The sequence below is a fragment of the Ailuropoda melanoleuca genome, chromosome 9 (assembly GCF_002007445.2).
Source record: "Ailuropoda melanoleuca isolate Jingjing chromosome 9, ASM200744v2, whole genome shotgun sequence".
In the NCBI taxonomy this organism is placed as follows: Eukaryota; Metazoa; Chordata; class Mammalia; order Carnivora; family Ursidae; genus Ailuropoda; species Ailuropoda melanoleuca.
In genome coordinates, this window is record NC_048226.1 from 75,598,216 (window position 1) to 75,615,332 (window position 17,117).

The 17,117-nt window shown below is 35.5% G+C and overlaps 1 protein-coding gene across 1 annotated transcript in view; it reads left to right on the top strand.

Annotated features, from left to right (window-relative positions):
• The window catches only part of PKHD1L1 (PKHD1 like 1), a 165,871-nt gene that overhangs the window by 4,811 nt on the left and 143,943 nt on the right, over positions 1–17,117 (top strand). Inside the window, exons 3-9 of the mRNA XM_034668487.1 lie at positions 6,018–6,162; positions 7,121–7,229; positions 8,492–8,549; positions 10,087–10,180; positions 13,175–13,228; positions 13,844–13,917; positions 16,384–16,426. Of these exons, the coding sequence (XP_034524378.1) occupies positions 6,018–6,162; positions 7,121–7,229; positions 8,492–8,549; positions 10,087–10,180; positions 13,175–13,228; positions 13,844–13,917; positions 16,384–16,426 (577 nt within the window). The remainder of the gene's footprint in view (positions 1–6,017; positions 6,163–7,120; positions 7,230–8,491; positions 8,550–10,086; positions 10,181–13,174; positions 13,229–13,843; positions 13,918–16,383; positions 16,427–17,117) is intronic.

Sequence of the window (17,117 nt, forward strand, 5' to 3'; positions counted from 1 at the left end):
TTTCCTTCTCATTGTTTTTAATATTACAACTTTTTGAGTAGGTTTGTACTCTCTCACCCCTGCATTTTTTTAACTAGAGAAATCCAAGCAGCCTGCATGGTACATGGCGACTGCTGGCTTTAACAACACTGACATTTTCCATGATAGCAGCCCAGGCTGCTATCAGGAGAACCAGGTTTGCGTGCCTGGCAAGTCTTGTCTCCAGTTTTTCTGCAAAAGAAAAAAATACATCATCATGCCAGGAATTTCCATCTGAAGCTTCAACCTCTTCTGTGTCCAGCGTACACCCAACCCTTCCTGTAATCTTTGTGCTTTGGAGTACTTCCAGAGGTATTCTCTTTATAGCCAACTTTTTATTTAGAATTATACTTTTATATTGAAATTATTTTTGGAGGTGATTCCTGTGTGTTGCTTTTTAACTCTTTGGAATTAGTTAAAAAATTAAAACTGTTTTTATAGGTTTTTTTAAAACAATATTTGTAATGAGAATATTTACAAATCTTATTGATTTGGCTCATGTTTTTACTCCTGAGAGATAGGTTTATACATATATATATGACATAAATATGATGTAAAAATATATATGACATACATCTATGACCTTAAATATATGTATGTGACATTAAATATACATATGACATTAGAACAATATCTTTTGTTGGTTTTATTTTTTACAATTGTATTTGTCTTAGGAATGCTGAAGAACAGATCTGTGTTACCATATCAATTTTGGGACATGTGCCTAATAGGAAAATAAATACATGTATCACATCCTGAGCCACCCCACAAGTGAAACTTTCCATACTTAAATTAGTTGCCAGCAGCTGTTCTGTGCATTTCAAACTCAACATGAACGCCAAAGATAAGCAGAAGTTGGCAAAAGGAAAGAGCAGGTTTACAAGTAACTTGCTTTTCTGTGTTTTCCTGTATCTTTTCAAAATTCCATTTTAGCAGTAACTGTTGTCCTAGAATCAAAACTTCAGATTCAATGCAAATATCTCTCACATGTCAAATCAATGCTTATATTTGTACTTTAGCCTATATTGGATGAGTTCTGTTTGGTTATGGTTTAAGGGGAGAGAAAGAACGTGGCGTTTACTAAAATCCCTACCCTTTGTTGAAGTTCTTGTTTTTTGTTGAGTTTTTTGTTGAGTTTTTCTACACATAAAGGATGGGAGAAGAGCTAAGAACATAGGGTCTGGAGGAAGTTACATATGGTAATGGCGACTAGCTTTATAACGTATGTTTTTAAATATTGTTTTCTCTGAATATCACAGGTGCCAGGTTGACACCTACAACCTGGATTTGAATCCTAGCCACCCACTTATTAGTTCTGTGTAATTTATAAAAAGGGATATCAACACCGAACTTAAACTTCAGGATCTTTGTGACCGATAATAAGAGCAAATAACAACCAAGCTCTTAATATATGAGCCAAGCACCATGCTATGCAATATACAGAATCCTCATTTCGTCTTCCTAACAATCCAATAAGTAGGTAATTAGGGTCATTTTTCTTTCTTTCTTTCTTTTTTTTTAAAAGATTTTATTTGTTTATTTGAGAGAGAAAGAGTGAGAGAGAGCACAGCAGGGAGAGCATCAGAGGGAGAAACAGACTCCCTGCTGAGCAAGGATTTGATCCCAAGACCCTGGGATCATGACCTGAGCCGAAGGCAGACACTCAACCGACTGAGCCACCGGGATGCCCCTGGTCATTTTTCTGATGAGAAGACTAAGGATGAGAGAGTTCGTATCTAAAATTTGAATGCCCAGATTCATACAGCAAGGACATGCCGGAGCTGGGATTCTAATCCAGGATGTTAGGGTTCCTTTAAAGAGCACCATCCCAAACAAGCAGCTTTACCAGGGCTGGAGTTTTAGGGGCTTTGGCATTTGATGAACATCTGGCACAGTGAAGTCCTTAAACTAGGCAATATTCCTGTTTTTAATGGACCTTTTTAGAACACTGAAAATGTTCAATAATTTAAAAAGCAATCACACCACAGATATCTGGCAACCCCAATTCAGCCACTTCAACTATTAAAGGCTATTTAATGTGATCACATAAGGTAGTAGTGATTATTCTCTGAAACACACTGCAAAACTACTTGAAAATTGAAAGTAAATACCTAATATTTATTTTTTCTAACATGAATAATATATATATACATAGAATTTAGAGTTAAATCTACATCTTTGGGTTTAACATTTTTCCTGGCTTACTGATTTTATTATTGCACTGTGGAACAGTATACACTGTAGGTAATTGAGTTCTGAAATTCAAACAGCTTATAAATTTACATTAATAACATGGATGCAAAGGAAAAATTTTCATAATTTCAAAAACATTGTTAGTCATCAATTTGGCTGTAGTGGTGTTTTAATGTTAAGCACTTGCGATATATAGAGAAAAGTAACATTTAAAAATGCACATACTTTTAGAACTCAGATTTTAGGAATTTTAGATTTTGAAGATTTTTAAAATTGTTTATTTACTAACTTTATTCCAGAAAATATTATAACATTGACAACTTCCTAGATTTACTCTGCATATTAGAGTATTATTAAGTATCTTTTAAACATTTTTATTAGGAGAATATTTAATTATAGGATTTAATCAATAGAACACTACCCCAATTAATCTTAACCTTAGGTTTTATTTCTTGGGTTTGTTTCGAAATTGAACGTTGTTCCAGCAATATAAAATACTTTTATGTGGCATAAAATTACTTAATGGATATTTAACTACTTCCAAATCTAGTTTAGAATTTTCATGTATTTAAAGTAAGACTAAAATAATTTTCATCCATTAAAAAATAATTTTTTGCTCTGTTTCACATCACCCATTTCTCTGGTTCTGTTGAATCACACCCATTAGCATGCAAACATACTGTAATTTTACCAACCTGAGAAAAAGAGGGAGCAAAATCACCAAGCTTCCTCTTCTAACTACCCTTCTAACTACCACCCATGTCTCTGCTTCCCTTGATATAAAACGTCCCCAAAAGGTACCAGTATTTGTTCTCTTCACTGATTATCCTCCAGTCTTCTCTTGAGCCCATGCCAATCATGTATCCATGGCTCACTGAAACAGCATCTTCTCTGCTGCCCCTCGTCTGTATTCTCACAACAGCAGCTAGTGAATCTTGGAAAGTGTAAGTCACATCATGCCACTTCTCCGTTATGAAGCCTCCAGTGCTTCCTCACTCATAAAAATATTCTGAATGCCTCAATTTCTGGTCTCCTCTCCTACCACTCTCCTCAGACATATTTCTCCAACCATGCTTGCTAATTCTTGAATCCAGAAACATGCTCCTACCACAGGTCCCTGAACAGCGTGTTCCCTCTATCTAAAATGCACTTGCCATAGATATTCTCCTGGCTTACTCCTTCCAGAAAGTTTCCTTGAGCATTTACGTCACGTGCTTCCTATATGAGAGGAATAAGATTGGGAAATCAGAAACCAGAAAGTCTTGGAAAGGGACTTGTGAAGATACTCATGGTATGAGCACAAAGCATGCAGATCTATGTCTCACGTTAACTCCTACAAGAGAAGATCCCCACAGAGGAAACAGAAAAACCAGACTGATTGAATGATTCATCCAGGAGCTTTTCTTTTTGGCTATCTCAAGGCTTCCTCATTGGCTTTGGCTTCCTCAATGGGCCCAGGAACAGAGGGGCCACGAGGTGAAGGCTGTGCATGGGTTAACACCATGGACTTCCTTTACCAAGGCTAAGCTATCCACTGCAATTGCTGAATACCTGACCTGCCACTAGCAAAGACCTACACTGAGACCTCAATAGGGGCCATCCCTCAAGAAGTCCACCAGTTACTTAGGGACAAGTTGACTGCATTACTCCCCTTCTCTTATGGAAAAACAGAGATACATTATTGCTGGAACAGATACTTACTCCAGATACAGATTTGCCTTCTCTATCCTCAGTGCCTTTGCACTTCTGAGGGATTCCAGAGTCTGGGTTACTGCCAGGAGATTCCATAAAATAGTGCCTCAGAACAAGGAATGCATTTTATGGTGAAAAACTTGTGATTATGGGCACATGACCAAAAGCCTGTGTCACTCTGAAACATGTGACCTAGTAGAATAATGAAATGGTCTATAAAAGGCAAGCCTAAGATCCCAGCTTGGGAACAACATCTTGCGGGATAGGATGCTGGCCTCCATCATATGCCTTATGCCTTGATCCCATGGCACATACGTGCTACTGTTTCCCAATAGACAGAACGCATGGAGCTGGAAATGAACGGTGATTCTCGGTCATTATCACTCTCAGTGATAGGGAATCTACATCTGTGCCTTTTCTCCTCGCAGTTTTAGATTCTGCTGGATTTGGGGTCTGAGTTTCTGGTGAGAGAATGCTTTTGCCAGGGATCCCTATATGGCTTCCATGGAACTGAAACTACCACTAACACCTGATCAGTTTGAATTCATCAAACATAATTAGCAGCCTACCAGAGATAATCAGTTCTGATGATCATGAGGAGGTCGGGTTGCTTTACCTAATGGAAATAGGGAAGAATATGTCTGGAATTGAGGGTATTCATGGGGGTATCTCTTGGCTTCCATGTGCAGTGATGACTGTGAATAGGCAATTGTGGCAACCACAACCTGAGAAGGGTAAAGCAACTAAGGACTCAGACCCTCAGGACGAAGTCTGGTGTTGCTCCATCTGCTTAAGTGCTGGTTAAGGGTAAGGAAATCTACAATAGGTGGTAAAGAGAGAGTACGGTGATTATTCATTGTAACCTCAGGACCAGTTGTATCTTGTCCTGCTGACCGTTTTGTATTAAATCTTTAGCAGAGCTTTTGGCTGGTTACCACCTTGGAGACTTGATACTGGATTATATTTAAAATGTGGGGCATGAGAGTGTCCATACGGTGCGAGGAGTCAGCTCTAAGAGACGCCTTTTTTTATTTTTTAAAGATTTTATTTATTTATTTATTTGACAGAGAGAGACAGCCAGCGAGAGAGGGAACACAGGCAGGGGGAGTGGGAGAGGAAGAAGCAGGCTCCTAGCAGAGGAGCCTGATGCCAGAACGCCGGGATCACGCCCTGAGCCAAAGGCAGACGCTTAAGGACTGCGCCACCCAGGCGCCCCTAGAGACACCTCAGCTTCACAGTCCCTTGTTCTCACCTCTAATTCTAGCCACAGCCATGGCAGATAGTCCCCCATAGGCTGTGATTCAGTCTATGCTTGCAGCTCTTGCCTTCTGTTCCCACAGCATGTCTTTGTCTACTGTCCCAGGGTTTCACTGATGCAGTGACTTGGGACCTTGGAACCCCTGTGGCGTATGGGCATATGTGCAGCCTGAAAGTGCAGGACAAGCTATTTCCTCCAGAGAACCCTCAACTAATGGGGACAGGATTTGATGAAGAAATGTTTCTTGCCATTGATTCTTTGATTCCGAGAGGCAGTCCATGTTTTCCTTGGAAGTTTCCAGCAAGATTGAGCACCAGCTGTCCTCACAGCCCAGGTTTTCTTTCTTCAGGTCTTATTCTCTTTTGTCCCAAAGGGGTCACCACTCAAATAAACCACATGCTTACAAGTCCTCACCTTAGATTTTGCTTTCTAGGAACTCAAGGTAAAGATCCCATCCCTTATAAAATAGTGTTCCCCTCACCTACTCTTTCTATTACTTCTGGCCTGCTTTTCTTCATAGTAGTTATCCTCAGCAGACATAGTATCTGATGGGAGCAGTGGGGGGGAGTCTATTTTCTCCAGCCCTCCACACCTTACCACTGGAATATAACCTATTTAATTCTGTGCCTGGCAAGTAATAGGTTCTCAAGCATTACTTTTGTGAGTAAATGGATTGAAGGTGAATTTTTGTGCTTCCAAAGAGGATTACAATCATAGGGATAAATATTAGATAGGTTAACTGCTTACTTCAGTACTATTCCTTGCTATTTATTGATGATTCAATACCAAATAACAATTGTTAGATCTTTGAAAACAGAATTCTATTAATAATAATTCAGTGTTTTTACTTTCCCAGGTTTTGCTCAAGCAAACCAGTTTAACTATGGAGTTGGTAATGCTGAGTTGGGAAACAGTGTACAATTAGTTTCTTCTTTCCGATCAATTGCTTGTGATGTAGAAAAAGATTCAAGTCATTCAACTCAAATTACATGCTATACCAGGTATGTTTTATAGTATGTTTAATAAGAGCATTTTATCAGATACATATTAGTATTATATAGTTTTTTATATACTCTGACTATTATAATAATATTTTCTGATGATCAGCTATTTTTTATTTCATGATGTTTAGACTATTTTATAGCTTTACTATAGTTGTGATGCTCTTTCCACATACTGGCACAATAAAATAAACTCTATATCCTCTCCCAGGTTATTAGAGCTATTATCTTATCATTATTGATCTATTTCAGAAGATAAATGGCTACTATTAAATTGTAATGATGCTCCTCAAAATATCAAAATTATGCTTTCCTGTCCAGTTTGATTAATTTCGTTCAAAATCTTGACATAATCATTAAGATTAAAGATGATCATTTTGTATAGTGGCATTTCAGGTTCTTTTCTATCAGAACAAAATGATGTTTGTTATTAGCAGCTTACGGGAAAAATTAATCATTTTAAATGGCAACTTTTAATAATAAAACAGGTAGCACGTATTCAGAGGATTTCATCTGCATTAAGCTTATGGCTGTTTTTCAGCAGCAAAAGCTTTCTTAGAGAGAAGTTTGATCAGAACTTTAAAAAAAAACAAAGCATAACATAACTGTACCAAGGTGATGTATTACTGTTTTAAGTGGTTATTCCATTTGTTATTGCATTTGTTTTCCTTTTCAATAAGCAGCAGTGCATTTAGAATAAGCATTTGCCTGAGGTCCATATTGTTGGAATCTGCAGTCCAGGTTTCAGGATGGAGATCCTCCATAATTTAGAATGGAATTCTGATAATTTAGAATTCTAACAATATTGAATGGAATTTTGCTGTACATCAGTTAGAATTTTAGATACTTTTTTTTTTTTCAAAAATGACTTGTAGTCTGGGGCAGTATTTTTCCTTAATAGAATACATTAAGTAAAAGGGTCATTGCATTCCTTACATGTTCTTCATTTGCTTTGCAGAGCAATGCCAGAAGGTTCCTACAATGTGAAAGTCAGTGTGGATGGGGTTCCTATTACAGAAAGTAATACCTGCAGAGGTCGCATCAACAGCTGGGAATGCACCTTCAATGTATATGGGATCTCCTCTTTAACTTCCAGATGATCGATCTTGTGCTTACTTTTTTGCTAAACTGGGCTTTTTTTTTTTTTTTAATTTTACAGACTATTATCTATTTCCACATTAAAAAATATACTAGCATGTAGCAAAGGATAACTTCACTTAGTTTTAATTATCTTCTATGGTAGTGGAATCTCTTTTATCATTTCTTATTGGTTTCCCTCTTTGAATTAATTTTGTTAATGAAGTGAACTTTTATACATTAAATTTTTTTCTTGCTCACACTATTTTTTCTCTTTCTCCATTTCTATTCTGAGTTTGATTTTCCTTTTCTTTTCTTTTCTTTTTTTTTAAAATATTTTATTTATTTATTTGACAGAGATAGAGACAGCCAGCGAGAGAGGGAACACACCAGGGGGAGTGGGAGAGGAAGAAGCAGGCTCATAGCGGAGGAGCCTGACGTGGGGCTCAATCCCATAACGCCGGGATCACGCCCTGAGCCGAAGGCAGACGCCCAACCTCTGTGCCACCCAGGCGCCCCTGATTTTCCTTTTCTTATCTTCATTGCACTCACCTTCATTTTAAAAGAATCATAACTATTTTTCCTTTCTTTATAATTTCTAATGCAATGAGATAACATATGACTGCCCATAGCATAGAAGTCATTCAAAAATTACCTTATATGTAGATGTTTACAATAATACATTTCTTCTGAGGACCATCCCATATATTTTTTAAAACTATGCTGTCTATCAAAAGTATTAGTGTTTCCATCACCTTTGTGTGCTCCCTGATATTCTCCTTTCTCCCCATTCCCATTTGGTGTCACAATTCTTAAGAATTATGCCTGCATTGCTCTAGAAAATTATCATTAACTTCATTACTAAAGCTGACATTGATGGACTTTTTCTAGGTTTTGCTTCTGTTTTGAAATGTGCTTTGTTATTTTTTCTTCATAGGCTTAAATAAAAGAAGGCTTTCTGTAATTTTATTCCCCCAAATTCCTAAAAGTTGTTACCAGAGAGCCTTATTACTAGGGTTTGACTTACACTGATAACAAAGGAAGATTGAACATTAAAATTCCAAACTAAAAATATTGAAATAAAAGAGAATTTTTAGTGGATAAGGAAAAGATCTTGAATAAGCAGAATAATATTCTAAACTTTATTTTTTATATGTAAAAGGAGGTATTTTGACAGTCATATTATAGAATTATTTCAATGTAAATAATGTAAGAAGCAGAGATATGAGCCATTGACAGTATTATTTTACAGGCAAAAAGTTTCAGAACCCCAATGATAAAGAGCATCACACCTTTATCTGGAACTCCAGGTCTGTTATATGACAGCTGATATAATATCTTTTTTGGTTTGTGGTCATTAATTTAATTTTTAGTATATAAATTTATTATATCTGATAATTTATAAATAGCATATTGCTGATTGTACAGTAATATTATTTCAAAAATTGATTTTCAGTAGTTACATCTGAATCTGCTATGAAATATTTTACTATCCCCCTATTGGACATTAAGCTGGCTTCCACTTCATTATAGTTATAATTATACCAGTTTATAATCCCAAAAGGAATATGTGAGAATGCCCTTTTCTATAACCTTGACAATTTTAGGAACTAATTTTTTTCAGGTATTTATATGAAAAATATAGTAGCTTATTTCTAATTTTTCCAATTCTTAATTTATGCGATTAAATTTACTTATTTATATATATTTATTGACCCTTTGTTTTTCTTCTTTTATAAATTACTTGTTCATCTGCTTGGTTTAATTTAATGGTAGTCAATTTTTTTCCATATTAAGTTATAAGAATTCTTTATATTTTAAGGATATTAATGATTTATATGTCATATATGTGGGAAATATTTTTTTAATTTACCATTTGCTTTTAGATTTTATTGATGGTTTTTCCTGTCATTCAGACATTTTTAATTTTTTATGCAATCTGTAGATTTTAACTGTTGTTATTTCTTCCTTCATTTTTATGCTGTAGAAGGCCAAACCACCTCAATTATATATTATATAAATTTATACTTATTTTCAAGAGTTTTTATGGNATAGAAGGCCAAACCACCTCAACTATATATTATATAAATTTATACTTATTTTCAAGAGTTTTTATGGTTTTATTTTTATATTTAATTTCTTTTTTTTTTTTTAAGATTTTTTTTATTTATTTATTCGACAGAGATAGAGACAGCCAGAGAGAGAGGGAACACAAGCAGGGGGAGTNGTAGAAGGCCAAACCACCTCAATTATATATTATATAAATTTATACTTATTTTCAAGAGTTTTTATGGTTTTATTTTTATATTTAATTTCTATTTCCCCTAAGATTTATTTACTTTTTTGGTATAAAATGAAGTGGGATCTTACTTATTTTTTCAATATCATTCATGACCCAAGCAATATTNGTAGGAGCCTGATGTGGGGCTCGATCCCATAACGCAGGGATCACGCCCTGAGCCGAAGGCAGACGCTTTAACCGCTGTGCCACCCAGGCGCCCCTTTATATTTAATTTCTATTTACCCTAAGATTTATTTACTTTTTTGGTATAAAATGAAGTGGGATCTTACTTATTTTTTCAATATCATTCATGACCCAAGCAATATTTATTGAATAATTCATTGTTTTTAATGAAAAACTTCTTTAATTTACAAATATTTATTACTATGCATACTCACTCATGTTTTATTGTATTTGTTAGAACTTTCAGAACAGTGTTAAACAATAGTGATGAACTTTGGATATAAGTGTCTGGGTCCTGATTTCATCAGGAATACCTCTAATGTTTTGGTATTAAGTGTATGGGTAGATAATCTTACACAGAACTTTTTGCTTGTTTGTTTTAGGCACACTAATAACTATCCAAGGCAGAATCTTCACTGATGTCTATGGAAGTAATACTGCATTAAGCTCAAATGGGAAAAATGTTAGGATTTTGAGGTAAATGTTTGATGTGGAAACATATTCTTATCACTGAGGTGGGATATGGTGTTCCAAAAATAATGGGTTCAATGATATTAAAAATCACTATAATGTGATGGGATTTACCAGTGTATTTTCAGCCATATTATAGGAAGAAAAGTAGACTGTTGGATGATTCATTGACAAGGAAGCAGTGGCCAATATGCCTTTGTTTTTTGGCCTGATGTAATTCTTTCGTTTTCTGTAATAGATTTTATTAATAGGAGGCCAAGGAGGCAAACCCAATAGTAATTGAGTTAGTCAGAGAACTTTATTACTGGATAACTTGGTTACATAATCTACCTGCCTCATGTTGCATATATATGTCACTGTGTAGCCTGGAGGTCCCTAGCTTAGTCAAGATCCGAGAACCGGAGTCTCCTGACTTGCAGTTTGGCCTTTTTTCTTCTACACCGTGGTGTATGGGAGAGTGCTGAAACTAAAAATGGCCAATAACGTGTTAACAGCCTTAGGTTTGAACACTGGTTCCTCCATTTACCAGCTATGGACCAGATGGTAACCCTGGCTAGTTACCTAATATCGAAAAATAATTGTCCACATTTTGGATCAGAAGCTACTAGCTTTGTCACTGATCTTTCTGTAGCATCGGTGCGACTATCTTAGTCCTGCCTTGAAAGACTGAAAGCCCTATTCATTCCCTATAGAAGGAAGTACAGAATTGGCTTTCAGAGGGCTCCATGCTTATTAAATACAGCTGTAAAATGGATAAATAGATAAATTAGATAACAGTTCATAGAGCAGTTAGAGAGTTTTTTAAAATACTAAAAAGGTGATATATATNTAAATACTGAAAAGGTGATATATATGTATACACACATATGTGTATATAATCTTGTAAAACAAGATTTGTAAAACAATAATTTGAAAAGTTTTACTAAATGGAATAAAGGCAATTTAGGTGGCATTCTATGAGGTAGAACTCCACTAAGTCACGATTGCATGCATCTATAATTTTCTGGAAATGTTCACATTGATTCCTTATGTTTAGTGGGTACTGAATAGAGAAACAAATATTTAACATTTTAGATAGACGTTTAGCATAAATAAAGATTTTGTTTGCTTCCATATAGTTGAATGTTATGAATGGTTTATAATCCAATCTTAGATGGGGTTTTCTAAATCATCCTTTGCTATAATAATGCTAGGAAATAAAAGCTTAATCTTTAAGGAGATTCCTCCCCCCACCCCTGACTGTAACTGAAATTCACTTCTGTTCAATATAAAAGGGATGGATAGAATTATTTCACGAAATCACAGAATTGCAGTCAGCAGGGACCTCAGAGATCAGGCTACCCTGTCCATGTACTCTGAAACCCTGAGATACTGTATATAAACACAGAAAAACTTCTACTCATCTATTAATACGAGAAGTGAAGGCCTTATTAGAACTGTGTTTATCCCATTTCTGCCATCTTAATTGTGACACTAGGCATTTCAGGCATTTCACTGTGCCTGAATCCTGTTAGCAGGGAGCAATGGGCCGTAAACTGGGCAGGAATCCGGGACCCCAGGGTGTTCAAGCTGCTTCTGCTTCCCACAAGTCTTGTCAATTCAGCCTAATGTCCAAACTCAGACCAGATACAAATTATAGAGGATATGCAAACAACCAGAGGGCTTGGTGCCCGCCAAGGAGATTTTGGTCTAAAAGATAAGATGAGAAAACATTAAATATATATATATATTTAAGGCCAAATAAAGTAGTATTGCCTTTGACAGGCAAACCCAGACCACTGTGGGGATTACTGGGCCTGGGTAGGGGCACCTGCTGGGGCCCAGCTGTCTGGATTTGAAGTCCTGCTCTATTCCTTACTGGCTGTAGGCTTGAGCAAGCTACTTAACCTTCCTGCCTCAGTTTTTTCATCTATAAAATTGAAGGGCAAAATGGTTGTAAGGATTAAACATAGTAAGTGCCTGGGTTAGCCACTAAATTTATTATTAGGTGCAAGAAAGCGGGAGTTTGGAAGAGAATATGAGAATTTAGAAGAGAATATGAGTTTAGAAGAGAATACGAATCCATAAATCTCAACGATGGGTACAGTAATTCAGTGTACTTGCGTTACAAACCTAATGTAATGATAAATGAAAGGATTTGTGTGTAAAGTATATTAAAAAGCTTCAAGTTCTCTGCAAATGTAAGTTCTTTTAATTTATACGTTCAGGTTTGTATCTGCAGTTACTTTGAATCTGGGATTTGTTGGCACAGAAGCTGAGTGGTTTATTCTGAGTGTGGCAAAGAACACTGTACCTTTGGGTCCCACCTAAAAGCTTCCAATAGCATCAGGTTCTATCCTCCTTAAAGCAGGAGTAGACCTGGTCCGCTGGAGAAGTGCAAGGGGGGGTGTTTCCCTGCAGCCAGACCCTGCCTCTTCTCAGCTTGGGATTTCCATTTCAATGGCACTGAGAATATTAGTTGTTCTCTTCCTCTTAATTACTCTGTGGGCCTTCCGCTGTGGCCCTCCTTTAATTCCTACTGTAGTTTAAAACTTACCCTGTGTTACAAAACATAAAATTCTGTTTTGTATTTGAATTAATTGACCTGCAGGTGGGAGGATCCCCATTATCTGTTTCCACGTTTTCTATTCCTGTGGTAATATTGCTTTCTAACACTACAAATACCCTACGATTATCGTGTCTATTATCAGGTCTCCCCCAGTTAGAATGTCAGTCCCACAAGGGCAGGATTTTTATTTTCCTCCCTGATGTGTGCCAGTATCTACAGCAGAGACTGCAACATAATATACATATTATGTTGTAATAAATAGATAAATGTAATAAATGTATAAATAGATAAATGTAATAAATAAAATAGATGTTTGTTGAACGAATGCACGTGGGATAATAATAAGTGATTGAGAGAAAAATATAAGGCGTTAGTGAGCTTGGTGGGAGGAGAGCATTTTGAAATGATTTACTAAACATAATTTGATCTTTTCCAATAAAATATTTATACAGAGTTTATATTGGAGGAATGCCCTGTGAACTTCTCATACCACAGTCTGATAATTTGTAAGTCATTCAAATAATTTTCTTTAGAATATAAACAGTAGATATAAACATAACAGTTTAAGTAGTAATGCCTAGCAATACTGTATAGCTGAATCCTTTAAAATACAGTATAAATTATAATGTTTTATACAGTAAATTAACAATCATTTATATAGTTAGATGTAATCTGAGAGCCCCTGTTGTCTCCAGTAGAATACGATATGAACTATTGCTTAGATTATTATGTTTTTAGATGTTTTGAGAAATATCTTTATCAAATAATTGCTTCACTTGGTAGTATTTAAAAATATTGAAAAGGAATATCATGGGGATTAGCCAACTTAACTATAAAATATTTAATTGTAAAGGAAATTTTATGCAAGTATCTTTAACCAAGACTGGAAAATATTTTCATTTCACAGAAATTTTTGTTGCAGTAACAGTTTCTAGCCTGATACATATTCAAAGTCCATAAGGTGCTTTTAAAGGAAATATAGTATTTTATTTAATTTTGTTTGTTTATTTATTTATTTGACAATAAATGCATCTTTATTATACAGATACTTAAGGGAAGCATAGTATTTTAAAACTTTAGTGTCAATATAAACTTTGAAATTAACATATATATTTTATTAGGTACGGTCTAAAATTAGATCATCCAAACGGAGACATGGGTTCTATGATTTGTAAAACGACTGGAACTTACATTGGTAAATGCTGATCACCATTCTTCATAATTCTCAGAAATGCCTGACTCTATTTCCTTGTTTTGCATTCTCTTAGACCTCCCCTGCACCTTCACCCCTTTCTTTAAAATTAACATTTCCTCTTTACCTTGGCTTCTTTTCAGTTTCATGTAAGCATGTATGACTTATCCTTTTCCTAAGGTTTACATTTAAGGTAAGCATCTTCAAATTTTTCTCTTTCTTTCTTTCTTTCTTTCTTTCTTTCTTTCTTTCTTTCTTTCTTTCTCTTTCTTTCTTTCTTTCNGTAAGCATCTTCAAATTTTTTTTTCTTTCTTTCTTTCTTTCTTTCTTTCTTTCTTTCTTTCTTTCTTTCTTTCTTTTTCTTTCTTTCTTTCTTTCTTCTTCTCTCATCCAGAAAATTCCATTACTAATTTAGCTGTTTTCCCTGTAGCCTTATTTTTATGTTGTTTTCTTCCCCCTTGCTCTATGTACTCCAGGCACATAAATCTTACAGTTCTTTTTTCTAGTTTTATATTGACATACATCACTGTATGAGCTTAAGGCATATAATGCAATGGCTTGATTTACATATATTGTGAAATGATTATTGCAATAGCTTCAGCTAGCATCCATCATAATCTTTTAGTTCTAGAATGGGCTACACTTCATTCTGTCTCAGAAAGTTTGCAAGCCTCCCATCCTGAGAATTTCAGATAAAATGTCGTGTTGTCAAAAAAGCCTTCCCTGATGCCCTGCCTTCCACTCTCAAAGTTCACTCTCCTTTTCTTTGATAGCTTTATTACAGTTTTTAGTTCTGTGTCACTGCTCTTGACTGACTGTATCCCCCCTGCGCCATATGCTCAGTTAGGAGAAGAGCAAACTGAGTCCTCACCCTGCATCGCCCAAACCCCTAGCAGTAGCTAGGTAATGAAGTAGCTGTTGAATGAATGAAAGAGATTTGAGGGCAGATGGTTAGATATATGGTGTTTTTATTGTTCTTCATTCATTATTTTGTCAAGTTTTTTTTTAAATTTTTTAAAATGATTTTTTATTATATTATGTTAGTCACCATACAGTACATCCCCGGATTCCGATGTAAAGTTCGATGCTCCATTAGTTTCGTATAACACCCAGTGTACCATGCAATACATTTCCTCCTTACCACCCATCACCAGTCTATCCCATTCCCCCATCCCCCTCCCCTCTGAAGTCTTCAGTTTGTTTCTCATAGTCCATAGTCTCTCATGTTTCATTCCCCCTTCTGATTACCCCCCCCTTTCTTTATCCCTTTCTTCCCCTACCGATCATCCTAGTTCTTATGTTCCATAGATGAGAGAAATCATATGATAATTGTCTTTCTCTGCTTGACTTATTTCACTTAGCATTATCTCCTCCAGTGCCGTCCATGTTGCAGCAAATGTTGAGAATTCGTTCTTTCTGATAGCTGAGTAATATTCCATTGTATATATGGACCACAGCTTCTTAATCCAGTCATCTGTTGAAGGGCATCTCGGCTCCTTCCATGATTTGGCTATTGTGGACAATGCAGCTATGAACATTGGGGTGCATATGGCCCTTCTCTTTACTACGTCTGTATCTTTGGGGTAAACACCCAGTAGTGCAATGGCTGGGTCATAGGGTAGTTCAATTTTTAACTTTTTAAGGGACCTCCACACTGTTTTCCAGAGTGGCTGTACCAACTTGCATTCCCACCAACAATGTAGGAGGGATCCCCTTTCTCCACATCCTCTCCAACAATTGTTGTTTCTTGCCTTGTCTATCTTTGCCATTCTAACTGGCGTAAGGTGGTATCTCAGTGTGGTTTTGATTTGAATTTCCCTGATGGCTAATGATCTTGAACATTTTTTCACGTGTCTGTTAGCTATTTGTATGTCATTTCATTGGAAAAGTGTCTGTTCATATCTTCTGCCCATTTTTTGATTTGTTTATTTGTTTCTCATGTATTGAGTTTGAGAAGTTCTTTGTAGATCTTGGATACCAGTCCTTTATCTGTGGTGTCCTTTGCAAATATATTCTCCCATTCCGTGGGCTGTCTCTTAGTTTTTTTGACTTTTTCCTTGGCTGTGCAGAAGCTTTTTATCCTGATGAAGTCCCATATGTTCATTTTATCTTTTGTTTCTCTTGCCTTTGGAGATGTGTCAGGAAAAAGGTTGCTCTGGCCGATGTTGTAGAGGTTGTTTCCTATGTTCTCTAGAATTTTGATGGATTCCTGTCTCATATCGAGGTCTTTCATCCTTGTCAAGTTTTTCTAGTTATAATCTTGAGACATCTTAGTATGGATATTTTAAAATACTAGATGCTTCTTTCAAATAGTTCATTGTCATGTTTTTGAGGATTAATAAATGGTTGTATAATTACAGATTTAATTTTAAATTGCTTTGCTTTGCTTTTAAATCAGCTTTATAATATATAGTTCTTGTTCTCCTGTGATTGGGAATTTAATTAATTGTGTATTTTAATTAATTCCAGGTCATCACAATGTCAGCTTCATCTTGGATAGTGATTATGGAAGGTAGGTCATTTTATAAATAATAATTTTCATAATTGATTCAACTGGGTAAATAAAATAAAAGTATATATTTACTTTGAACTATAGATCCAGAGATTTAAAAAAACTAATCATTTTCTTCCTCCAAATTAACATTTAAGGGGTCTATCACTCCCTTTTCTATATTGTGCCTCAGACATAGCCTTTCAACTGTTGGGAAATGTAGTGTTACCTAAATAGCAAATAAATCTTTGATTATGATATTGAAGGGGTTTTTTTATGTCTTACAGCTCTCTGACTTAATTGTAATTCTTTTGATAACTAAATAGTTCAGTTTTGATTTGAACTAATATAAGAATAAATAAAATCCCATGGTTAATATTACTTGATAAAGGTGTTCATTTAAAGTATCAAGACATATGGAGTGATGAAAGATAGTATTTACAGCTCACAATTGTCCATCTTAGCACCATATGTTCATAAATTTTATTCACCATTTTTAATTAAGCTAGAAATCAATTGCAGATATCCTACATCCTAATTTCACTAAGAAAGATTACCATATGTTTATAGAAATATCAGAATATGCAAATCTCAACACATGTTGCAAACCTTCTGTTATAGATAATCATAATAAAGAACATTTAGTGGCAAGCATGGTGCTGAGCACTTTACATATATTGTCTGGTTGAAGACTCCCAAAGAACCTATAAAA